Raw genomic sequence first — 24,607 nt, 5'->3', positions numbered from 1 at the left:
CTCGCTCAAGGCGCGGTCCGCGTCCGCCGTCAGAAAAGCGGCTTAAAGGCGACGCGTGGCGCGATGGCGGCGGCCCCACGCGCGTGCCGGCGGCGCTGGCGGCCACGCCCGGTGCTGCTGCTGCTGCTTCTGCTGGCGCTGCCGCCCCCGGGGGGCCCGCCGGGCGCCGCCGCCTACTTCCCCGAGGAGCGCTGGAGCCCCGAGTCGCCGCTGCAGGCGCCGCGAGTCCTCATCGCGCTGGTGGCGCGCAACGCGGCCCACGCGCTGCCCGCCACGCTGGGCGCCCTCGAGCGGCTGCGGCACCCGCGGGAGCGCACGGCGCTGTGGTGAGCGCGGCGTCCGGCCCGGGCGGCTCCACGCCGCGCGCCGCCTGCTGCCCCGGCCCCGGGCGGGGCGGGCTGGGCGGCCCCACGCGTGTCCCCGGCTCGCTTCCGTCTGCGGGGCGGGCGGGACGCGCGGGCCCTCTGCTCGGGCCCGGTGCCTCCCTCCCGGCTCTGCCCCGCCGCCTGGGACCGACCCTCACAGCGCCCTTGGGGCGCCCACAGCTCCCAAGCAGGGGAGCCCGGAGCCCCCGCGGCCCGCATTGCGCTTCCACTAACGGGGGGCGGGGGCTGGCTTTCCAGCTTCTGCTGCAGTGGATCCTGAACCGAGCCTGAGCCGGATTCCCTGCGCTCTGGCCAGCGCGGGTGGGTGCGTGGGTGGGTTAGGGGGCCAGGTGGCCACGGGTAGGGCAACGCGGCAGGCAGAGCCGGGACACCTGCCTGGTGACTTCCCCCTCCTGCCTCAGTTTCCTCATCTGGAAAATGGCAGCATTAGTAGAACTCCGGTTGCATTGGTCTCTGAAGCTTAACCGTTTAATGTAATGCACGTGAAGCCCTTGTGCCTGGCGTCTCTGGCTTGGTGCTCAGTGCCCAGAGCTGCGGCTGCTAGTAGGTTGTCATTACTAGTCATCAATGATACTGTTGTTGTTAACTTAGTAACAGCTCATTTGAGGGGACAGCTCTCATCTGCCTGTGGACTCGGTAGTTTCCCTCGCCCTCCATCCCAGGTTGGCCAGCCTGGGTGATGCAGGCACACAGTGGGTGCTTCAGAAATGTTCGTTGAATTAACGAGTAACCACAGGCCCCTATTAAGGTGGTGTTGCTCACAGAACAGACTTGAGGAAGGTGGGGTGGGGGTATCCGATATATGCATTTTATTATTTATTTATTTATTTTAAAGATTTTATTTATTTATTCATGAGAGAGAGAGGCAGAGACACAGGCAGAGGGAGAAGCAGGCTCCATGCAGGGAGCCCGACAAGAGACTCGATCCCGGGACTCCAGGATCACGCTCAGGGCCAAAGGCAGGCACTAAACCGCTGAGCCACTCAGGGATCCCCAATATATGCATTTTTAAATTAAACCGCAATATTTAGTACCTAACATGGTTATAAGATCCTAGATGCTCAGTGGTACTAACAGTGTCTAGTGTGTTAATTTTTCCAAAATTAGCTTGTGGGTCCTGTCTTCATCTGGAACACAGATGAGGAAACAGGCTTGGAGTGGGGGAGGCATCTTCCAGGGCCATCAGCTGGTGGCATGGCCAGTTTAGAGTGTGGAGCGCATGTTGCTTCACTGCTGCCCCATCCTGCCTCAGTCTCCCCCGCCTCACACTGACTGTCCTGCTCGACTTGCAGGGTGGCCACAGACCACAACTCGGACAATACATCGGCTGTGCTGCGGGAATGGCTGGTGGCTGTAAAGAGTTTGTACCATTCTGTGGAGTGGCGGCCGGCAGAGGAGCCCAGGTGAGCTCCTGGATCTGCCCTGACTGCCCACCTTCCCAGTAAGACTGGGCTGCGCCCCTATTCACACACCTCCTGTGACGCCTCATTGTCTTGAGACGGAACCTCAGCCCCTCAGCCTCTGACTCTCCAGCCCAACTCTGCAGCCTTAAGGGCTGGCCTTGGCTTCTCAGACCCGCCCTCAGCTTTAATGGACCATAATCCTCCAGTTGGACCTTTGCCCCAGCAGTTCCCTCCACCTAGAGTTCCCTCACTCTCTTGTCCTCCTGGTGGCCGCCTTCTGCTTTGTTTCCAGTCTCATTCTGTGCCCCAGTGCTCTGTTGCTTCGCTTCCCGGGAGCCTCTGGGCAATGCAGGCCCCTGGCTCCTAGCTGCCTGCCTGCCTGTCTGTCTGTCTTTCTTTCTAGTAAATGACTTTTTTTAAAAAAGGTTTTATTTATTTATTTGAGAGAGAGAGAGCACAAGGGCGAGGGAGAAGCAAGCTCCCCGCTGAGCAGGGAGCCTGATAGGGGCCTCGATTCCAGAACCATCGGATTATGACCTGAGCTGAAGGCAGACACTTAACTGGCTGAGCCACCGAGATGCCTCTCAGGGTTTCTTTCTTTACCTATCTGCTGTCCGGACCAAATTCTGAGTCTGGGAGGACAGGCCCCAAGTTTTCTTCTTTCTTCTGTGTGTTCTGTCCCAACAGCTCCCCTTACTCTCAGGAATGACCCTGCGAAGCAAAGAGGCTCCTAGCCCCATCTCCAGAGCCTTCTTCCCATTCTGCAGGTGCTCTGGGCTTTTTTCTTTTTTTCTTTTTTAAGATTTTATTTATTTATTCATGAGAGACATGGGGGTGGACACACACACACACACACACACACACACACACACACAAGCAGAGGGAGAAGCAGGCTCCATACAGGGAGCCTGACATGAGACTTGATACCGGGTCTCCAGAATCAGGCCGTGGGCTGAAGGCGATGGTAAACCACTAAGCCACCTGGGCTGCCCCCTGACTTGGGCTTTCTCTGCTCTGGACCTTTGTACATGCTATGACCTCTACTGAGGACACAAATTCCCTCCTCCAGTTTTCTCCTCTTCTGCCCCCCTTCAGATCAACCTACATATCTCTTCCTCCAGGAAGCCCTCTCTGACCACAGCCCTTTGGGTTGCCATAGTGTCCCATCCTTTCCACATCACAGCTGCCTCTCTGCAGGTCCTACCCGGATGAAGAGGGCCCCAAGCACTGGTCCGACTCGCGCTATGAGCACGTCATGAAGTTGCGCCAGGCAGCCTTGAAATCTGCCCGGGACATGTGGGCTGATTACATCCTGGTGAGTTTCTTGGCCAGCTACCCTGAGGAGGTCGTGGGGGAGGACTGGGTGGCCGCCGAGGGAAGGAGGATCAATGGGATGTAGAGACCGTCCCTAAACTCCTTTACAGAGGAGAATAGGCTCTGAAAAGTGGAGTGAGTTGTCAGAGGCGACTCGGCTGGTTGGCAGAGGAGCTGGAGTTCAATCCAGGGCTGCGGGGGTTCTTAATCATCAGGTTGTGTCCCCAGCCATTCCGTATGGTTGGACACTTGGGTTGTCACTTTATTGTCACCTCTGTGCTCCCCTATGATGACATCCTCTGGGTGACTCCTGAGAAGCCAGAGGACGGGATCAGTGGGGGTTGGGGGTGCGCTGAAATGCTGGGCTGCTGAGGCTTGACTTTCACTTCCTTCTCCTGGACTGGCCATTGCCCCTGGAGGAAGGGATGGTTCAGGCTGGAGTGTAGTCATGTTAAGGTACCTGCCCATGGGCCTGTGCGAGCTCCTTCAGCCCATCCCCTGGAGCTGGACGTGATCTCCTCCCGCTGGGTCCAGCTCCCCAGGAAGGTTGAATTCGATGATAGCCTATCAGAGCCTTTCCATCTAGGCACTGGGCCCTGAGCCATGGTCTGCATCTTCTTATTTGGTTAGCAGACCTCCACAAGCCCCTCCCCTGCCCCCCACATGCCAGAACCTGAGGATGCAGGAAGAGTCAGTGCAGCCTGAGTCCTGCCTTCCTAGTGTCCCAGGAAGGGTGGCCGTGACCAGAAAAGGAAACTGGGTGAGGAAGTACCCAGACGCAGCCAGTACTGTGATTGTGGAAGGGCATCTGGTGGTGGATCTGTGTCCTGGGGCTGTTGTGACAAAGGACCACACACTTGGGGATGTGGGTAGGGGGGCTGCAAACAATGGAAGTTTATTTTCTCCCAGTTCTGGAGGACAGAGGTCTGAAGTCAAGATGTCAGCTGGGCCCTGCTCCCTCCACAGGCTTGAGGGAGGATCCTTCCTCACTTTTTTCAGCTTCTGGGGCCCCATGTATTCCTTGGCCTGTGGCCTTGTCTGCCTCAGTGGTCACGTGGACTTGTCTCTATTTCTTCTCCTCTTTAGGTCTTTAGGGCCCGTCTTACTCCAGTCTGACCTCATCTTAACCTATGTCCTAGTTACATCTGCAAAGATCCTATTTCCAATTAAGATTACCATCACAGGGTACCAGGGATCTAGACTTCAACATATCTTTTTTGGGGCCACCATTCAATCTACAGCAGATGGCACAATCAGAGTGTAGTGCTGAATGAGCAAGGTTGGGGGGCTGTCTTAGGAGGGGACCCTAGCAGTGTCCTGAAGGAACAAGGAAGCCACCCTCGGGGGAAGCTGAGGGCCAGTGTCTGAGGCAGAGGAAATAGAGTAGGGTGCAAGCTTGGGGCAGTCAGGCATTGACTTGGGGCAGTGAGGAAGCCAGTGTGGCTGGAGGGATGATGGAGGTGGTACTGAAGTGGTGGGTGGCGGCCAAACTATGCAAACCAAGGGAGAGGTTTGGTTTTGAGGGTAATGGGGAGCCATGGAGGGTATACGAGCAGGAGAGGACTGTGTTCTGATTTAGGATTTTCAGAAGCCCTGTGGCTGCCATGGGGAGCAAGACCTGTTGGGGCAGGAGTGGGGACAACAGGAGGCCAGGGTAGAGGCCAGTATGGAGCAGGGCTGTGGAGAAAGACAAATAGAATGAAGATACCTTCTCTTAGGCTGAAGGGATAGGCCCTGCTCAGGGACTGGATGTGAGGGTGCTAGGAGACCCCATGACCCTGGCCTGAGCCCTGCAGAGAGGAGAAAGAATGGAGCAAGCTCTTCCTCAAAGCCCTGTAGGCTGATGCCTTAATCAGACCATTTTACAGATGGGAAAGTGGAGGCTTAGAGAGGGAGGTGACAGCGTGCTTGTTGGTGGAGTCTCAGAACCAGGGAGGCGTAGAGGTGGGACCTTCTGGAACCATCTAGCACAGGGCCTCCTTGTCTGCTACCCTGGATGTTGCTTTCATGGTTTGAGGCTGGCTGGTTTTCACTCTTTTCCCTCAGCAAACTTGGGTGGAATTCCTTGTGTTGGTTCAAAACTCAAAGCAGCTTTTGACATACCAGTATCTTTTTGTAACTGGGGACTCAGGAAATCCATATTGAGATGTGAAGTCATTTGTCCAGTGTTTTAAAATTGTTATTAAAAAGACCTCTTAAAAAAAAAAAAGACCTCTTTTTACTAACACTGTGGGTGTTACTTGTAAGAAAATATACAAGAAAAAGTAAGAAGCTTAGGGAAAAAAAAAAACAAGCAAACCTTATAATCTTACCTCCCAGAGAGACTCACTTTCTGGCTGGTTTTCTGTGTTTTCTAATTGAGGTGCAATTCACATAACATAAAATTAACTGTTTCAAAGTGAACCACTCAGTGGCATTTAGTACATTCATTATGTTGTGCAACCACAACCTCGATCTAGTTCCAGAACGTTTCCATCACCCCAAAAGGATACCTCATCCCCATGAACAATCTACTCCTTCTCCCCCTCCCCCTGCCCCTGGCAGCCACCAGGCTTCTTCCTGTGTCTACACAGATGGCGCCTCTTCTGGACATTTCATATAAATGAATCATACCCTATGTGGCCTTTGTGTCTGGCTTCTCTCAGCATGATATCCTCGAGGTTCATCCATGTTGTGGCATGTGTCAGGGCTTTGTTCCTTTTTATGGCTGAGTGATGTTCCATTGTGTGGATGGACCACATTTTGTCTATCCATTCTTCCACTGATGCATACTTGGTTTTACTTCCACCATTTGGCTATTGTGGCCAATGCCAGTGTGGACGTGGGTGTGCAAAGGTCTGCATCCCTGTTTCCAGCTATCTTGGTGCATACCTAGGAGTGGAATCGCTGAGTCATATGTAGCTCTATGTCTAACTCTTTGAGGAACTACCAGACCGTTCTGGCTGTTTTTATTGTGTATAAATTCAAAGGTCGCAAATTCAAAAATCCACCCATCCAGGGGCTGGGCCTGGAACAACCCCTGCGGCTTAACCCAAGGGGCAAGCCACCCTCAGTCTGCAGCGGGGGTTGCCATGTGGGAATTCCATTCTGGAGCTGCCAGAGAAGGCTGGAATTCTAGTTTTTGCTGTTGTTTGTGGCAGGTGATTTAAAGGTTTTAAAAAGCCAGAGTGGGTGACAAAGCATATCTGTGGATCAGATGCATTTAAAAATAAATAAATATATCCTGGAGGGCAGCCCCAGTGGCCCAGCTGTTTAGCGCCGCCTTCAGCCCAGGGCGTGATCCTGGAGACCCGGAATCAAGTCCCATGTCAGGCTCCCTGCAGGGAGCCTGCTTCTCCCTCTGCCTGTGTCTCTGCCTCTCTCTCTCTCTCTGTGTGTCTCTCGTAAATAAATAAATAAAATCTTAAAAAAAAAAAAAACCATCCTGGGAGATCCTCCTAAGAGTTCTGTAATGCGTCGTGACCTGCGTATCTTCATACCCTAGTGTACAGGAACACCCTTACCCGATCATTTTCTGGGACGTGATTCCTAGCTGTCTGGGCTCACTCTGCGGTGGGATGTGGCCGGAATTTCTCTAGCCAGTTTGCCACTGCTGGACTCCTGGGTTGTTCCCCAGTCTGTGTGATAAACAGCACCACAGTGAGCATCCTGGTGAGGCCTCTATGGAGAATGTTGGTGACACATAGTTTTGAGGGGTGGGGGGGACCAGCAGGTTCCCCTCCGCCACCCCAAAGGCGACCCTATTCCTGGGTTGGTGGATTCCATTCCATGCTGCAACAAGCAAGTCACAATCTTATTATCTCTACATTTAAGGCGTTAAAGGAAAACAAAAGGCTTACATAAAGATCTGATTTTTACACACTCTTTATCAGCATGTAATTCATGTCAGACAAACTAACATGAATTCCTCCCAGCCACTCCCCACGGAGTTGGCCTCTGCTCCAACTGTCCTCATCAACCAGCGCTGCCTGTTTTATTATTAAAATATTTTATTCATGAGAGAGGCAGAGACACAGGCAGAGGGAGAAGCAGGCTCCTTGCAGGCGACCCAATATGGTGCTCGATTCCAGGATCCTGGGATCACGACCTGAGCCAAAGCCAGACGCTCAGCCACTGAGCCACCTGGGTGCCCCGCATTGCCTGTTTTAAAAGTTTCCATAAGTGGAGCCACATGATATACTCGCTGTCATGCTCGACATCCCGCCAGTGCCACGTCTGGGCTGCATTTGTGTCTCTTTGTGCTGGGTGATCCGTCCTTTCTCTTGCTATGGAGTGTGTTTCCTTTTAGGAGCGTCACTTGGTCTGTCACTAGGGGCAGAACTGGATGGTTGAGGAACCGGGTGACTTCCAGGGCCACAGCTACTACTCCAGACCCCCAGACCTCCCTCCTCTCCCCTCCAGGACTCTGGCCTCCACGCCAGCTGTTCAGAGCTGTGGCCCAGGCCAGGTCAGTCTTATGGCCTATGCTGATGCTGCATTGGGTGTTTTGCAGTTCGTGGATGCAGACAACCTGATCCTCAACCCTAACACACTAAGCCTCCTCATCGCTGAGAACAAGACGGTGGTGGCCCCCATGCTGGATTCGAGGGCTGCATACTCCAACTTCTGGTGTGGGATGACTTCCCAGGTCAGGGGGCTGCTGGGGTAGGGTGGGACCTGGGGATGGTAGGCGCCAGCAAGTGGGGAGTGTGGCTGGAATCTAATTTATCATACCACCTCATGGTGAGCACTTTACAAGACCATCATGGTAATCCTTGAATAGCTCCTTGACGGAGAGTCCGTGACTGGGCCTTCTTCTCCACACCCCCTTCCCAGTCACTGAGGCAGAAACAGGAACACAGGGAGAAAGGAATCGACATGCCTAAGCTCACACAGCTAGGAAGTGTGGTGCCAGGTAGAACTTCAGGCACAGCTTGATCCATGTGTTAAAATAACAGTTGTATCTTCCTCCATCCATGGGGTGGCTTCATTTTCAGACTCCTGGGGCATGATCCCAGCACCATTCGGCCAAAGTCTACTTTGGGCCTTGTCCAGTCTCATCTTAAAGCTGAGCCAATTCCTGAAGCCAAGAAAATAAGTCGGGTTCTGATTGGCCAAGCCTGGGCCACAAGTCCCACCCCAGGGTTCAGGCTGGGGTTGCTGGCAGCACCAGGGAGAGTGAAAGGGGTAGGTCTGGAGTAGGGGCCATGCCAGAGCCAGGACCCCGCCCTGTCTCTCTAATTGATGTGCAATTCACATAACATAAAACTCACCATTTTAAAGTGAACAGCTCAGTGGTTTCTATTTTTAAAAATATGTCATAGAGTTCTAAATGTTATTCTCTAATAATTCCAGTTTGTAAAGATATGGTGAAGAGAGAGCCCAACTTCAGATGGTTACAACTTATTTTCTAAAAGATTCCTCCTAAGTTCCTTGAAGTCATACCTCTGATGTTTAATCTCGTATAAATCAAGGGATCACACATATCCAGTCCCTTTCTCAGCTTCCTGATTTCCTCCTCCAAGTGCTGCCTTTCTGATCTGAGGTGTTGAGCTAGATCTGCAGGTGCGCAACTGCTTCCCCTCCCTCATCCCCGACTGCCCCACCGCCCCACCACCTAAGGCTCTGGGGAGGGAGATGCCTGATGGCACCCAGAGCTCCGCACTCAGGGAATGCTCGGCACAGCCAGAGGCTGGCATCCGAGTCTTGCTCTCCAGGTATTCCATGCCTCCCCTTGTCCCAGGCCTCCAGCTTTAATCTCTGGGGACCCCCATATAGAACTCTGCCCTCCTCCCCACAGGGCTACTACAAGCGCACACCTGCCTACATCCCCATTCGGAAGCGGGACCGCCGGGGCTGCTTTGCAGTCCCCATGGTGCACTCGACCTTCCTGATTGACCTGCGGAAGGCAGCATCCAGGAACTTGGCATTCTACCCTCCTCACCCTGACTACACCTGGTCCTTTGATGACATCATCGTTTTTGCCTTCTCCTGCAAGCAAGCAGGTGAGCCCACAGGGACTTTGCCAGCACAGGGGCATCTGTCTGGTTCTCTGGGACCAGTGTCGGAGCCCACAGAAGGGTCACAGAACAAGAACTGCAGGGTGCAGGATGGCTTCAGGTGTGGCTCTATCCAGGTGCTCAGGTGATGTTCCCAAGGGCTCGCTTTCTCTCCAGCCCTGGCTTCACTGGGTCACTTCACTCCCCATATCTTTAAGACCTCTTTATTGAAGATTATTTCCATCTCGATATTCTCCTGTGCTTTCTAGTTGAGCATAATTGTTCCCTAATTGTATAATTAGGGAAAAAATATCTTAAAGAGAAAGAGAACACAGCCAGCAAAAACTGACCTGTCATGTTTTTTTAAACCATGGTTCAGCAAACTATGCCCCATGGACCAAATCCAGTCAACCATCTGTTTTCCTTTAGCCACAAGCTAAAAATGTCTTTTGGGTTCCTGGACCTAATTCTATCATGTGTTTAGGGGAGGGGGAGGACTTCCCCATACCACCACACCAACAAGCAATTGTCTGTAGGACAAGCAGGGTGTCCTACCATTCAACTCAATTCTGACCCTGTCTTTGCAGAGATCATATCATATCCCATAGGTTGAGGTTCTCAATCCTACCAGACTGCCCCTCAGCCTAACTTCAGTTGCTGGCCACAAATCCATGTTCTCACCGTGCTTCTGGCCACCTGGCTACAAATCAGAGACTCCCAAGAACACTCTCTTGGGTTCCATTAACTTGCTAGAGCAGCTCACAGAATTCAGGAAACGCACTTACTTACTAGATGACTGGTCTGTTATAAAAGTATATAACTCCGGAGCAGCCAGGTGAAGAGATGCTGAGGGCGAGGTATGTGGGAAGGGGCACAGAGCTTTCTCACCCGCTCCAGGTGTGCTGCTCTCCCCACATCTTCACTTGTTCAGCAACCTGGAAGCCCTCTAAACTCCATCCTTTTGGGTTTTTACGGAGGGTTCATTATATAGACATGATGGATTGAATCATTGGTTTTTGGTGATTCATCCTCTAGCTCCTCACCCTGCCACTCTATTCATGGTTGATCTTCCTGGCAACCGGTATGTGTGTGTGGCTGGTAGTGGGGAGGTCCCCTGTAAGTGCTTTCCAAAAGTCACGTGTTAACCTAAGAGATACCTTTAAGCTCTCTGGGAAATTCCAAGGGTTTTAGAAACTGTGAGCCTGGAACTGTGGACAAAGACCAAATATACTCAAGAAGTCTATATTTGGTCATCTGAATGGGGAAAAGAAATGAAGAATAATATTTTATGATATGAAGATTGTATAAAATTCAAATTTCAGTGCCTATAAATAAAGTTTCATCGGCACACAGCCACGCCCATTCACTTAAGCCTCATTTCTGGCTGCTTCTGTGTTCCAGCAGAATCTGAGTCATTGAGACAGAACCGTCTGGCCCACAAGTGTAAATATTGACCATCTGGTCTTCTGCAGAAAAAGTTAACCAGTTCAAGTGAAAATCATTTTCATTGGGTTTTATACTTAAAAAAAAAAAAAGACAGAAAAATGTAAACCACTCTGAAAAGAGCAAATGCAGATGGAGGTACCAACACTACTGTCTTGTTCAGCTGCCTCTCCTGTTTGGGCCTAACTATGCATCTGTGCGGCCCACCCGCTGTTTTGCGGTTTGCTGTGTCACAGAACCCCATAGGGATGGAGACAGAAGCCGTGCAAGACGCTCGTTAACAGCTCTGGAGCTTTCCCCCGGGGCTTGCCTGGCAGTGTGAACCCCTACTGGGTCCCGGTCCCAGCTGGAGAGCTGAGGAGTCTCTGCTGCCTGCTGGGAACAGGGGGACCTGCTTAGGTTCCAACCCCCTGCTGGGCGGTGCAGCTGGTCACGGGGGCCACTGCTGCCTCGGAACGTTTTCACTTTGGATTGTTGTTTCCTTGGCCCCAGAGGTCCAGATGTACGTCTGCAACAAGGAGGTGTATGGCTTCCTGCCGGTGCCACTGCGGGCGCACAGCACCCTCCAGGATGAGGCTGAGAGCTTCATGCATGTGCAGCTGGAGGTCATGGGTAAGTCCACCTGCGCCAATCTGGGAGGGTTAAGTCACCTCCCTGTCTCTACTACCTTTCATCCATCCCCTGAGCACTGATTGGGTGTCTGCTGCATGCCAGTCCCTTTACTGGGAGTCTGGCATGAAGAAGGTGGATGGTTGTTCCAGCTCTTACTAGCTTGCAAGCAGCTGTGCACAGCATCCTGAGAGCTGTCAGGATGGCCTTCTGGGAAGAGGTGACATTAAGATGCAGTAGGGGGGAGGAGTTAGCCAGGAAGAGGATCACAGCTGCAGGGAGCAGCACATGTAAAGGCTGGAGGGGACGTGAGCTCAGAGAACAGTTCAGAGAACAGGGAAATAAAGGGGCAGACAATAAAGGAGGTAAAGGGGGCAGAGCTGGCAGGCAGGGCCAGCGCAGGGGCCTTGGACACCCAAGCTGAGAGACAGGCCTTTTTCCCAAGGGCAGTTGGGAGCCACAGAGGGTGCAGGAGCAGAGGGGCAGCAGGTTTCCGCCGATGGACCTTTATGTGCATGGCATGTCTGGGACACCTCCCTATTTTGGGCTTTTTTTCATCCATGCCTCTACCAAACCCCAGACCCACCATTATTTAATATTTATCTCAAGCACACTTTTTTTTTCATCTTGAACACATTTTTTTTTTTTTAATTTATGATAGTCGCAGAGAGAGAGAGAGAGGCAGAGACACAGGCAGAGGGAGAAGCAGGCTCCATGCACCGGAAGCCCGATGTGGGATTCGATCCCGGGTCTCCAGGATCGCACCCTGGGCCAAAGGCAGGCGCCAAACCGCTGCGCCACCCAGGGATCCCTCTTGAACACATTTTTTAAAAAAGATTTTATTTATTTATTTGAGAGAGAGAGTGAGTGAGGAGTGGGAGAGCAGAGGGAGAGGGAGAAGCAGATTCCCCATGCCGAGCAGGGAGCCCAGTGTAGGACTCAATCCTAGGACCCTGAGACCATGACCTAAGCCGAAGGCAGATGCTCAACCTACTGAGCCACCCAGGCTCCCCCGCTTGAATACATTTATTTAAAAAAGGAAACTAGATATTTTTACCGTAGTTGCAAGCTCATATCTTTTTAATATATAGACAAATAAATCCATAAACTGTTAAACTAGCTGTCCCTCTAGTGGGCACCTGAGATCAGACAAGCATACAGGGCTGAGCTGCCATCAAGGTTGAGGAGGGGACTCCTGCCCCAGCTGGGGAGCTCCAGAGCAACCACCCAGTGATATGATACCTACTTCCATGAGGGCCGCACCCTGTGCGGGCAACACACATCCCCCAGAAGGCCCCTGAGGCAGCATGGCCATTCCTCCCACTGCACAGACTGGGAGGAGCCCTGCCCTGGAGCTCCTTTCCCACTCTTAAACCTAGCTCTAGAAAGTTCTGCTTATGGCACCCCCTGGTGGCTGAGGATGGAACAGCACCTGCCCTCTTTGTTTTGAGAGACTTGGGTATTTTGAGGTAATACTTGGAGGCTGCAGGGTCACCAGGGTATGGACCCCTGCAATACTCGAGTGTTTGTCACACACAGATGCCCAGACCTGGTCCAGCAGCCTCACCAGGCTGCAGTCACAGAGGCAGGTCTCTACTTGTTACCAACTCGAGCAGGAACTGGCCCCTGAGAAATGTCTCTGAGGCTGCCATAGTTTTCCTAGTTTATTATATTATTTATTATTTTAATTTTTATTATTTTTTATATTTCAAGAGAGAGAAAGCATGCATATGAACAGAGGCAATGCAGAGGGAGAGGGAGAGAGAATCTTAAGCAGGCTCCACACCCAGCAGAGCCCAGCGTGGAGCTCTCATGAGAACATGACCTGAACCGAAATCAAGAATCAGACACTCAACTGACTGAGCCACCCAGGCATCCCTAGTTTTCCTAGTTTAAAGTTTCTCATGCGTTTCTGGTCAGGAAACCATTCACACTATTGTCAGAAACTGAAGTCACCAGAGGGGTGAATATTTTCCTGTGTCTCTAGGGCCCAAGCAAAGTATATAGAACATACAGAAGGAGGGTCTGGAAGATTCAGATATTTGTGTAAATCTTTCCTTCTGGTTTGAGTGGAGACATTTTCTTTCCATCCATTATGTGGATACCTGGACCTGGTCTGTGCCTGTGATTTTTTTCATGCATTCAAAAGTCTGTCTTACGATGAAATTTCAGGCCTGCAGAAAGTCTCAGTAAGGTTTTCTGTGAATGGGGAATCCTACGGCCTGCTTCCTTCCCTCTGCTCATGCACAGTGGGACATCTTTCCTTATCGGCCCCATATACCTTGCTTGGTATAAATCCTGATTGATGAGTGTTAGCACACACCGTGGGAATGGGTGATGTGCATGTGGTATGATGATTTTTTTATATCCTGTCACCAGGCCAGGCCCTGGACTTCACCCTGGCCCTCCCGCCACCCCAGTTTCATCGGCCGATGGGTTGTAGCTGTCTTGTTCTTCTATGAGTGGAATCGCCCAGCATGCCTCTCTCAAGTGCCATGTCTTCTGCTCAGTGTCCCACCAGTGCCAGCTGTGGCTTGTTCCTCACCTTGCCACATAGTGTTACACGTAGATGTTTAACCACAGATTTATCCAGTCTTGGCTGCATCACACGTCACTTACAAGTCTTCTCATGAGGGATACAGGGTGTTTCCCACTGTCCCAGGGTTGCTATGAGTTTCCCAAGCATGCGTGTGAGGGAGTTCCAGACATGCATCCATGGGTGCCAAGTAAGGAAATATCCACAGGATTGCTCTCACTTCTTACAACAGCTGCAAGGTCATGGGGCCCCCAAGACCAGACTAGGGGTTTGATAATTCACTAGAAGGACACAGGACTCCCTGGAAGCCATTACACTCCCAGTTACTGTTTACTACAAGCAAAAGGACACCGATGATAATCGGCAAAGGGAAGAGGTATCTGGGGTGGTACCCAGCAGAGTTCCAAGCATGGAACTTCCGGTTGTCCCCTCTCTGTGGAGTCGTGTGGACAGCTTTCACTTGTAGCACTGCTGTGTGACAATATGCAGGGTGTACTACCATATGGAGATGCTCCCTGAACCTTGGTGTCCATGGTTTTTACTGGGGCTCACCCACATGGAGCTGGCTGATTACCACATGGGTGACCTCCGTCTCTAGCCCCTGCAGAGGGCGAGCTGATTCCACGTGATCCAACCCTCCTGCCCTAAATCACACTTTTGGCATAGACCACTCCAGGCCTCAGGGAAACAAAGATCGTCTTATTAGGCAGGATGTTCAGAGGACTTCCACCTCTCAGAAGCTGGGGGACAAAGCCAGATTTTTCTTTGGGCAAGTTTGGTTATTCACCCCATGATGGGCCTGGAGGTGTTAGGTTTTTATAACCACTGTGATGTGACTTTCTGGAAAGGCTAAATTGCTTTGTTCCTTCTGGATGTCTGGTGTGCTCCGTTTTCACAGAACTGATGCCAAAGAGTGAGGAGACCCTCCATCCCACAGGCAGGCCTTGTTGCCTCCACACCCCCCAGTGGAGGGGCAGGCCCTCGGGAAAAGGGAAACAACACCTGGAGTTTGGACCCAGGTCCTCAGATCCCAACATCTGGCTCTTGGTCTCCAGGCTCCCCAAAGAGGATGGGGAGTAGCCAGAGCTGTGAAGAGCCCTGGGCAGGAGGAAAGCCTGGGATGCAGTGTCCCTAGGGGGCCCAGGTTGGCTTTGGGCCTTGCCTAGGCCTGTCCCAGACGGGGGGGGGGGGGGGTGCTTTGTCTGTCCCTTAGGCTCATATAGGGCCTTTATTCTTTTTTTTTTTTTTTTTTTTTATGATAGTCACACAGAGAGAGAGAGAGAGAGAGGCAGAGACACAGGCAGAGGGAGAAGCAGGCTCCATGCACCGGGAGCCCGACGTGGGATTCGATCCCGGGTCTCCAGGATCGCGCCCTGGGCCAAAGGCAGGCGCCAAACCGCTGCGCCACCCAGGGATCCCTAGGGCCTTTATTCTTGATGGGGTAGATGCCATACTCACTGTCAGGCTGGGCCCCTGTGGGTCAGGCGGTGGGCATGCAGAAGCCACCCCGGCCTCATATCCATCCAAGGATCTGGTCATGCTGAGGGAGGCCACCAGGGATGTGCCAAGTTGGGGCTCTGGGGACGTGGTCTGGTCTGAGCATTGTTCACAGCAGCTGGAAGGGCAGTGATCATAACCACTCTGAGATTCTTGCCATTCCTTGGCTGGTAGACATGCCACTCCAGTCGCGTGGTCACCTTTCCCTTGTATGTCTCTGTGGTCGTCCCTCTGTGTGCATGGCTGTATCCAAATTTCTCATTTTTATGAGGATCCCAGTCACTATTTTAATCTGATTATCTCTATAAAGACCTTATTTCCAAATAAGGCCACATCTTGAGGTACTGAGGGTTGAGATGCTAACATGCTGGGGAGGACACAGTTCAACCCATAATGTGTGTCATTTTACAACATATTTTCCTGAAGCCTCTGTGAGGAGGAGGTTTTTAAAATTAGGAGCCCTGGGGTGCCTGGGTGCCTCAGTCGGTTGAACATCTGACTCTTGGTTTTGGTTCAGGTCTTGATCTCAAGGTCCTGAGATTGAGCCCCATGTCAGGCTCAGTGCTGCAGAGTCTGCTTGAGATTCTCTCTCCCTCTGCCCCTCCTCCTGCTTGTGGACTCTTTCTCTGAAATTAATCTGTAGGGCAGCCCCGGTGGCGCAGCGGTTTAGCGCCGCCTGCAGCCCAGGGCGTGATCCTGGAGACCCGGGATCGAGTCCCACATCAGGCTCTCTGTGTGGCGCCTGCTTCTCCCTCTGCCTGTGTCTGCCTCTTTCTCTCTCTATCTATGAATAAATAAAATAAAATCTTAAAAAAATTAAATAAATAAAATAAATCTGTAATGAAATGAAATAGAAAAACAAAACAAAATAAAATAAAATAGGAGTCCCATTTTATAGACGAGGAAAGCCAAGGCCCCGACAGGTCAAGGTCACACAGCTTGCCACCATTCCTTTGTTCATTCTATGAATAATTATTGAGTGCCTGCTGTGTACCAAGCACTGGGCACTGGGGACTCAGTATGAGTGGGCAGACCTGGTGTCTGTCCTATGGGGTTCATGGGAGACAGACAGGAAGCCAGGGAGGTAGGGCTGCAGGATTGGGATTTGATGATCAAAGGTCAGGTGCTGTGGGAGCTAGGATAAGGTACCCTGCTCCAACTCAAGAGGGCATCTTAGTTGGGAGGTCAGGGAAAGGAGAGGAGAAAGGAAAGGTGTTTTGGGCCAAGGCCAAGCATGTGCAAAGGTCCTGAGGTAGGAAGGGGTGCATTTGGGGCAGTGTCAACAGCCAGGGTGAGTAGGTGGGGGGTAAAGAGGCCAGCACCAACATTGTGAGCGGAGCGGTGTCAGGCACAGTCTCCGATGCCAGGCCAAGGAGCTTAGGGTAATGGTTCCTGGAGAGGTTGGGGAGGGGACGTTGTTCCTCCTCCTCCCCCAGTGTCTCCACTGACCCCTTGGCACTGTCTGGCCCACAGTGAAGCACCCACCAGCGGAGCCCTCCAAGTTCATCTCGGTGCCCACCAAGACACCTGATAAGATGGGCTTCGACGAGGTGAGCTGGGCCTTCCCTGGCGGGTGGGGGCGGGGCGGGGACGCGTCCGGAGGGTCCTACCAGAGCTTCTGGCTGCAGGTCTTCATGATCAACCTGAAGCGGCGGCAGGATCGGCGGGAGCGCATGCTGCGGGCGCTGCAGGAGCAGGAGATCGAGTGCCGGCTGGTAGAGGCCGTAGATGGCAAGTACGTTTCCCCCTCTCCCCGGGTTGAAGCATGGGGGGCCAGCGGGGAGCAGGTCCGTACAGGGGTGTAGACCATGCCCTGGCAGCCCCGGCCTTGTGGGTCCAGGAGAGGTACTAACGGTGGAAGAGAGAGGGGCGCACTAATGGTGGCAGAGCAAGCCCATTGGGTCTTCCTCTGACCTGCCTCCCCCACCTCCAGAGCCATGAACACCAGCCAGGTGGAGGCGCTGGGCATCCAGATGCTGCCCGGCTACCGGGACCCCTACCACGGGCGGCCGCTCACCAAGGGCGAGCTGGGCTGCTTCCTCAGCCACTATAACATCTGGAAGGAGGTAGGTCTGGCAGGGGAGGGCAGGGCCGGTCCCCGCACTGGGCGGTCCCCGCACTGGCCACTCAGGGAGGGACTCACGGGCGCCCCCTGCAGGACCCTGAGACTTCAGCAGGACGCAGGGCCTGTCTTTAGAGAACGCTTCACCTGCATGTTACCTGCACCCTGGCTGGGGCAGCTGCTGTCCTTTCATTATGCGGATGGGGAAGCAGACTAGGGAGGGAGGGTGGGATGAGCCTGACTCCTGAAAAAGGTGGGGTCTCAGGCCCAGGACTCCCAAGCAGGGCCTCTTCCCACCCAACTGCTGTCACATGTCTTTGGAACCCGGACTCTGTGCTCAACCATTAGGAGTAATGGCCATGGGGACAGTAAGCAATGCTAACCCCATGCCAGGGGCTTGCCAGCCACCCTCAGAAGGGAGGGCTGTGATAGGTGGGGACTGAGATTCAAACCTGGAACCATGGAGCATGAGGCCAGATAGGGCATTTAGGCATTTGAGGTGACGGGTGTTCTTTCCCTGAGTGAGATTCGTCATAGAGGGTGTGGGGCAGAGGTTACTGTGTTCAGGGGGCCAGGACTTGGTGTCAAGTCCAGCCCTACCTCGTAGAGGGGTAAGCTCTGTAAGGAGGGTCCCTGTTGTTGCAGATGACAGTCACCCTCCTCAGTCTTGAGGACTCTCAAGTGCATTCAGGGAGCACCCAAGCACCTACTGTGCATTTGGCCTAGTGCTGGTGCTGGAAACGTGACAACCCCTAAGACAGATGCATACCCCTGCAGGGGGCTCACAGCCCAGGGAAGTGGGGAGACTGATGGCAAACCACAATAAACCAAGTGTGATGCACCCGCAGCAGGGCCATGAATTGTCCTCAGCTGACAGCTTTGGCCAGTGGTTGGGGAGGGTGACATCTGAGCTGAGGCCTGAAGGCTGGGTGCTTGCCTGCTGCCATGACAAGGGGTGCTTTGTGTCAGCACAGGCACAGGCCCTGGGGTGGGAAGGAGCAGCTCAGGCAAGGCCAAGGCCAGGGCACCTGTTGCCACGTGTGAGAGGAGCCAATGGCCAAGAGGTGGATCCAGTAGGTGGCGAGGAGGGCTTGTGTCTGCTTCTCTCCTGCTGCCCAGGCCTAAGCAGAGCTGATGTCAGGGTCAGGTCTGGCCTTGGCCTCCATGTGATGTGGGCAGGGCACCCCCCTCAGGTCGTGGACCGCGGGCTGCAGAAGTCACTGGTCTTCGAGGATGACCTGCGCTTTGAGATCTTTTTCAAGAGACGCCTGCTGAACCTCATGCGGGACGTGGAGCGGGAGGGTCTCGACTGGGACCTCATGTGAGTCTGGGGCAGGGCTGGTAGTGTGATCTGCACCTGGGTGGTGCTGGGGTGGGGCCGGGGCTCAGGGGTGCAGTTTGGAGCAGGGTGAAGCTGGAGCCTGGAGCTTAGAAGTGTGGCCCAGAGCCTGTAGGCATGAGGACCTTTGCAAGTTAATAGGCTAGTCAGCTCTTGGGGTTGTGGCTAAAGGGGACTCGGGTGTGGCCTGTGTGAGGGGCCCTGTGGTCCCTGGATCTGAGAGCAGTCAGGGCTTGACTTAAGGCCTGGGGGGCAGGGCCACAGTGAGGATGTGACAGGGAAATCTGTGAGGATGACAGGGAAATCTAGGGACCTGGCCTGTGGGGACGGGGCTTTGTTAGGGCTTGGAGACTTGCTAAGTCCTGTAGGAGATGGGGTGTGGCAGAGATTTGACCTGGAAGCCTGTGTGCATGGCTGGAGATCTTGGGGTGTGGCCTGGGGTAGGTGTGGTCAGGGCTTGGGAGTGTGCCCAGGATCCGGGGCATGGCTGAGTATGGGGCATTGCCAGGGAGCCTGGGTCTTAGACCAGCACTAGGTAGGATGTGGCTAGCGTATTTCTGGAACAGCCTTTTGGAATCTCCTGTAGGTGAGTTGGTTTGTCCTCCCACCATCTCTCTCTCTCCTCCTATTTGCAGAGCCCTGATGTAGGTTCTAGGCTGCAGACTCTGGACCATGATAGTAATAGGAACAGTAGCCATATCCCTTCATCCCTACCTACTCACCATTCCTGCACCTTGCCCAGCTGCCCCACAGTCTTCTGAATTCAGAGCAGCTTCCTTCCTAGCGCGTTCCTGGCCTCAGAGAGTGTCCAAATTCTCCCAGCTCCAAATTCCCAGCTCCAAATTCTCCCATGGCTCCCTAGTGCCCTTGGAAAAAACTCGGTCTCCTCCCTGCACATCCCAGACCCCTGTGGTCCTCCTTGGTCCAGCAGCCATACCAGCCTCCTCGTTGCTCCCCAAACCCGCCAAGCCCGCTCCCACCCCAGGGCCTGATGGAGGCTCACTCGATCTCCGATCTCCGACTTGCTCAGTCAGCATTCTCCAGCGGGTGGGACGAGGGTGACAGGGCCCAAACTCTGCCCCCGCAGCTACGTGGGCCGGAAGCGGATGCAGGTGGAGCACCCGGAGAAGGCTGTGCCCCGTGTGAGGAACCTGGTGGAGGCGGATTACTCCTACTGGACGCTGGCCTACGTGATCTCCCTGCAGGGCGCCCGCAAGCTGCTGGCCGCCCAGCCTCTCTCCAAAATGCTTCCTGTTGACGAGTTCCTGCCGGTCATGTTTGACAAGCACCCAGTGTGAGAGGGGCTTGCAGTGGGCGCCCGGGCCGGGGTCTCACTGTGTGTCTGTCCTGTCCAGCATGGGGCTGGCAGACCCCGGGGACGGATGTGTCTACCTGTCTCCTCCCTCCTCCATGCATCCCCTCCACCCGCCCCTGCCCTGCCCACTTCTCCCTCCATCTGCCTCTTCCTCCCCACCCACGCTGCCCCTCCTCCCTCCCCCCAGGTCCGAGTACAAGGCCCACTTCTCGCCCCGCGACCTGCGTGCCTTCTCGGTGGAGCCCCTGCTCATCTACCCCACGCACTACACTGGGGACGACGGGTATGTGAGCGACACGGAGACCTCCGTCGTGTGGAACAATGAGCACGTCAAGACCGACTGGGACCGTGCCAAATCCCAGAAGATGCGGGAGCAGCAGGCGCTGAGCCGTGAGGCCAAGAACTCTGACGTGCTGCAGTCCCCTCTGGACAGCGCTGCCCGTGACGAGCTCTGAGGGCCAGTGGCCGTGTCCCCGGGGCCTGCCGCGCCCCCCGCGCCCCATCCTGCAGACCCCCGGCAGGCCACCCTGGGCTGTCCGCACAAGGCGGTGTCCAGCCAGCTCTGCTCCGCAATCACGTGCACGCAGGCAGCTTTCATGGAGTGCCTACTGTATGCCGGGAACAGGGCTTGGCACCAGGGGGATCAGCGGGACCCAGACACCGTCAGTGGCTTCCGAACACTTGAAGTCCTCACCCTGTACCAGGCTCCTATGTTTGGCACTGAGTGATGCATAATTACTCCCTCCGTCAGGGATTGATTCAGCCATCAAGCTTTTGTTGATTCCCACCCTGCAAGAATCAGCACTAGTGAAACAGTCGTTGTTTTAATTCATTGGTATTTATTGAATGCCTACTGTATGTCGGGCACCAACCATTCTAGGCTCTGGGAATATTGAGATAAACAAGACACTTCCCGTTCATTCCTTCGAACACCTATGAAGCACCCACTATGTGCCTGGTACTTGTGACACAAAGATAAGTTCTCACTGACTTAGAGCATTTGTTGAGTGCCTGCTATATGCTAGGAACTGAGATTGGTGCTGGGGGTGAAGATAAGCAAGGTGCTTTCCACTCTTCAATTGGTTTCTTCCCCACACACCTAAAGAGCACCTACTGTGTGCCGGGCATTAGTGATACCAAGCAGTATGGCAGTTGCTCGGCCAGCATTGGATCACCTACGTGTGTGCTGGGACATGTGTTAAGTGCTGGCCACCAAGATGAGTCTTTTACTTCTCCATGCAGCAGGCGTTTATTGAGCGCCTACTGTGTACCAGACCTCATGGACTCCCAGTGGGATGAGAATGGTTGGCTGAGTTTGATCCCTGCCTGCCCCCACTCCCCCGCCCCCTGGTCACCCAAGCTGTGTGCAGACAAAATCCCCCCACCACCCAGGAGGGAGGGTGGCTCTTCCCCCACCAGGGGCAGCTGGGCCCAGTGACCATGTGGCCACAGGCAAGCTCCCCTGGACCCTGCCCCCCTGGTGGGGGCCAGGGATGAAGACAGGGGCTGGGTCTCCTGTGCTCACCCCTGCTCCCGTGTTGACTTGTCACCCTGTGTGCTTGACCTCCCTGGCCTGCGTCTCAGGTGTGAGCTCTGCTTGCTCCGTGGGGTTCCTACCGCCAAGCCTTTGGTGGGACTCTTGTTGGGGGGGGGGGGCTTGCATGGGCTCAGCTGCACCAGGGCACAGCCCGTGGCCTGGGCAGGACGTTCCCCTGCAGGGGCTGGAGGACTTGCTGTGCCTCCCACCTGGAATGAATGTCAGAGCCAGTCAGTGGTGCTTTGCTCACTTAGGGATAACTGCTCACTGGGTCAGGTCCTGGATAATCTGCTTATTTTTTTATTAAAGGTTCCTGGTTGATTTTCACATAAACCTGTATTCTCTTCTTGCTCCACTGCTCTGCTTACCATGGTTACACACTCACACTCCCCCCCCCCATCCCCCGCCCACCAAGATGTGGGAGGAAATGAGGTGCTGGAGGAGAGCCCACCCTGGAGGGAGTGGGGGTGAGGGTGTGTAGTGAGAGTCCCTCGTGTCCCACCCGGCCCACCCCATAAATCTTCCCTGAAATAGCCCAGGGACAGATGGCCAACCGCACTGTCTCCTGCGGGGGTCAGCTGCAGGGTGGTCTTAGATGACAGAATGAGAAGCTGTTACGTTTTGGAATCTCCAGAAAACTGACTCCAAAATGAGGATTTGAATTGTCCCAAGAGATGACCCCAGGAAGCCCGCCCATGAGGGTGGGGACATGAGACAGGGACGGAGCCCCTGCGGGAGGCGCCAATGAGCAATTGACGCTGGGCCGCTGGGGGCATCAGGGGACAGCACTGAGCTTGCGCCGCGGAATGGTCCCACCTCAGGTGATGGGGGTCAAGTGTTCATCCACACCTGGTTCTTCGTCCAACACTTAAAGGTTTTCAAGATTTCTAAGGCCTTGGAAGGCTTGGGTACAAACCCAAGCCTTTTACAAGAGAGCACAGGTGGTGTGTGATCCTTGTGGGAGAATTAGAATATGCCGCTAAGGCAGAATTAAATCCTCTATCCTCAGAGACAACAATTAACATTTTGGTGAAAAACCTTTCAGTCTCGCCCATGTGCATGGTGCAAATACATACACGTTTTCTAAAAGAGGATCATGTTCCATAAACTGTTGCAACCTCCCACCCCCACCCCCTACCAATGCAACACATTTTTATTCCATAAACGTGGAATCACATGGCAGCCGGTTTTTCAGCAATTTTCTTTATTTTACTATTTTTAAAAGTTTTTATGTGTTTATTTGACAGAGAGAAAGTGTTGTGCCCAAGATTGTGAATCCGAGAAACCACCATGGAGCGAACCCCGATGCAAGTACGTGAGGGTTTCTTTACAAGCTCGAGCTTGGGTCGAAGTATACTCCATGCAGCAGAGCAGGGACTTGGACCCCGAGACTAAGAAGCACAGCAGTGTTATAGGGGTCCGTGGCCAATGAGATTGTAACATACGGAGAAAGTTGCACAGCCATGTCGGTCCACACGCAGGTGGCCAATTGAATTACGATTCACCCTATAGTGACCATTTGAACTAGCCTATTCTTCTGGTTAGAATTGGTGCGCAGGTTTGGCAGGCAAAAGAGGGGTTTCGCTCCTTGGCGGTTAAAGGTCAGAGGTCCCGCATTCCTATGTGTGCTAGTTTCTGATAAGGGTGTGCTTAATAGCTAAACTAGGGTGAGGGAGTGCCTTAAACAATAGGCAGGTCGTGTGGGGGGGTTTACATGAGATGGCGGGTGTAGCACAGAATGGAGTTAGTCCTGCTCTGCTTGTCCAGGGGTAGGGGATTTTTGTTAGATTTCCTGGGTCCCACAAAAGCACAAGCAGGGGGAACTGCAGAGGGAGAGGGAGAAGCAGAGCAGGGAGCCCGATGCCGGGTCCATCCCAGGACCCTGAGATCATGACCTGAGCCGAAGGCAGACGCTTAACCAACAGAGCCACCCAGGCACCTCAGCAATTTTCTTTTTAGATTTAACAACAGATGGTAGATGTTCTAATCAGTGCAGATGTGTACCGGTTCTTTTTGGGTTGTCAAGTTCAGTGTTTGGTGATGGTGATGGACCACCATTCACGGGGCCCTGCTGACCCAAGAGTGGCACAGCGCGACTGCCAGCCGTGTTACGTGACACATCCTTCCTACTGAGCTCTTTTTGCAGTTGGGTGAGTCAGCGCAGGTGCAATTGCTGGATTAACGTGTGTGCGCCTGTCTCATTTCATGCGGCTACTGTATTTACTCTTCTGGTTCAGTTCCAACTGCTCACCATGTTTACGGAGGTGGGTGACGCAAGCTTATTAACCTCTCATAGAACATCGCAGTCATTTCTCATCTGTTCCAGTTACGTGTGATGTTTCTAAATCTTATTTTAACCCAGTGGATCTCAGCTGGGGTATTTTTGTTCCTCGGGAACATTTGGTGATGTCTGGAGACATTTCTGGTTGTTGTGACTGGGGGTGGTGCTATTGGCATCTGGTGGGCAGAGGCCAGGGATGTCACTGCATGTCCTTTAGTGCACTGTGACAAAGACTGATTTGGTCCCAAAAGTCCACAGGGCTGTGGTTGAGAATCTTGCACCAATCTCATTGGGCCTTTTGAGGACATGGGTCTCTAGAAGGGTCTTTTCAGTGGCATGAAGTAAAGCTTCCTGTGCTATGAAATTCCTCTGATTAAAACAGATTCTCAGGCTCTGCCCCAGACTGAAGGGGTTAGAAGTTTAGGGGTGGTGCCTGGGAGTCCCAATGTTATTCTGAATAAAATCTCCAGAAGAGTCATATCTTCCTTCTGGAATACACACACACACACACACACACACACGTCATTTGATATATATAGTTCCATGTTTCCACGACTATGTGTGTGTGTGTATAAATATATTCAGAAGTCTGAAATCAGTTTCACTTGGACATAATCAAGATGTCAGCATGATTGGTTCCTTCTAGAGAATCTAGGGGAGAATCCACGTCCTTGTTCTTTTTTTTTTTTTTCACGTCCTTGTTTTTTCTAACTTTGGAGATTGCTAGCATTCCTTGACTCACAGCCACTTCCTGTAACCCCCCCACACACACACACCCCTTGCTTCTGTCATAACATCTCCCACTTCTTCATCCTACCTTCTGCTATCCCTCTTATCCCTGGGATTACAGTTAGGGCCCACTTGAATAATCCAGGATAATGTTCCCATCAGCTCAAGATCCTTAATT

General features: G+C 53.3%; 1 protein-coding gene across 1 annotated transcript; it reads left to right on the top strand.

Moving 5' to 3' along the window:
* Positions 1-6: 6 nt before the first annotated feature.
* On the top strand, positions 7-21,752 carry COLGALT1 (collagen beta(1-O)galactosyltransferase 1). Its single transcript, XM_055343934.1, has 12 exons — positions 7-326; positions 1,679-1,789; positions 2,987-3,104; positions 7,596-7,730; positions 8,883-9,087; positions 11,017-11,136; positions 16,640-16,716; positions 16,795-16,901; positions 17,100-17,232; positions 18,422-18,549; positions 19,655-19,861; positions 20,070-21,752. The coding sequence occupies exons 1-12, from the start codon at positions 64-66 to the stop codon at positions 20,335-20,337; spliced, it is 1,872 nt and encodes a 623-aa protein (XP_055199909.1). The 5' UTR covers positions 7-63; the 3' UTR covers positions 20,338-21,752.
* Positions 21,753-24,607: the final 2,855 nt, after the last annotated feature.

This window comes from Nyctereutes procyonoides, unplaced genomic scaffold (assembly GCF_905146905.1).
Source record: "Nyctereutes procyonoides isolate TBG_1078 unplaced genomic scaffold, NYPRO_anot_genome, whole genome shotgun sequence".
NCBI classification, from domain to species: Eukaryota; Metazoa; Chordata; class Mammalia; order Carnivora; family Canidae; genus Nyctereutes; species Nyctereutes procyonoides.
This window is presented reverse-complemented; position numbering and strand designations above follow the sequence as displayed.

What these genes read in the sequence shown, in the direction of transcription:
- COLGALT1 (XM_055343934.1), top strand. Translation starts at nt 64, where the DNA reads ATGGCGGCGGCCCCACGCGCGTGCCGGCGGCGCTGGCGGCCACGCCCG. An exon ending in GGTGTGGGATGACTTCCCAG is followed by an intron (nt 7,731 to 8,882) that starts GTCAGGGGGCTG and finishes TCCTCCCCACAG; the next exon opens with GGCTACTACAAGCGCACACC. An exon ending in ATGTTTGACAAGCACCCAGT is followed by an intron (nt 19,862 to 20,069) that starts GTGAGAGGGGCT and finishes CCCTCCCCCCAG; the next exon opens with GTCCGAGTACAAGGCCCACT.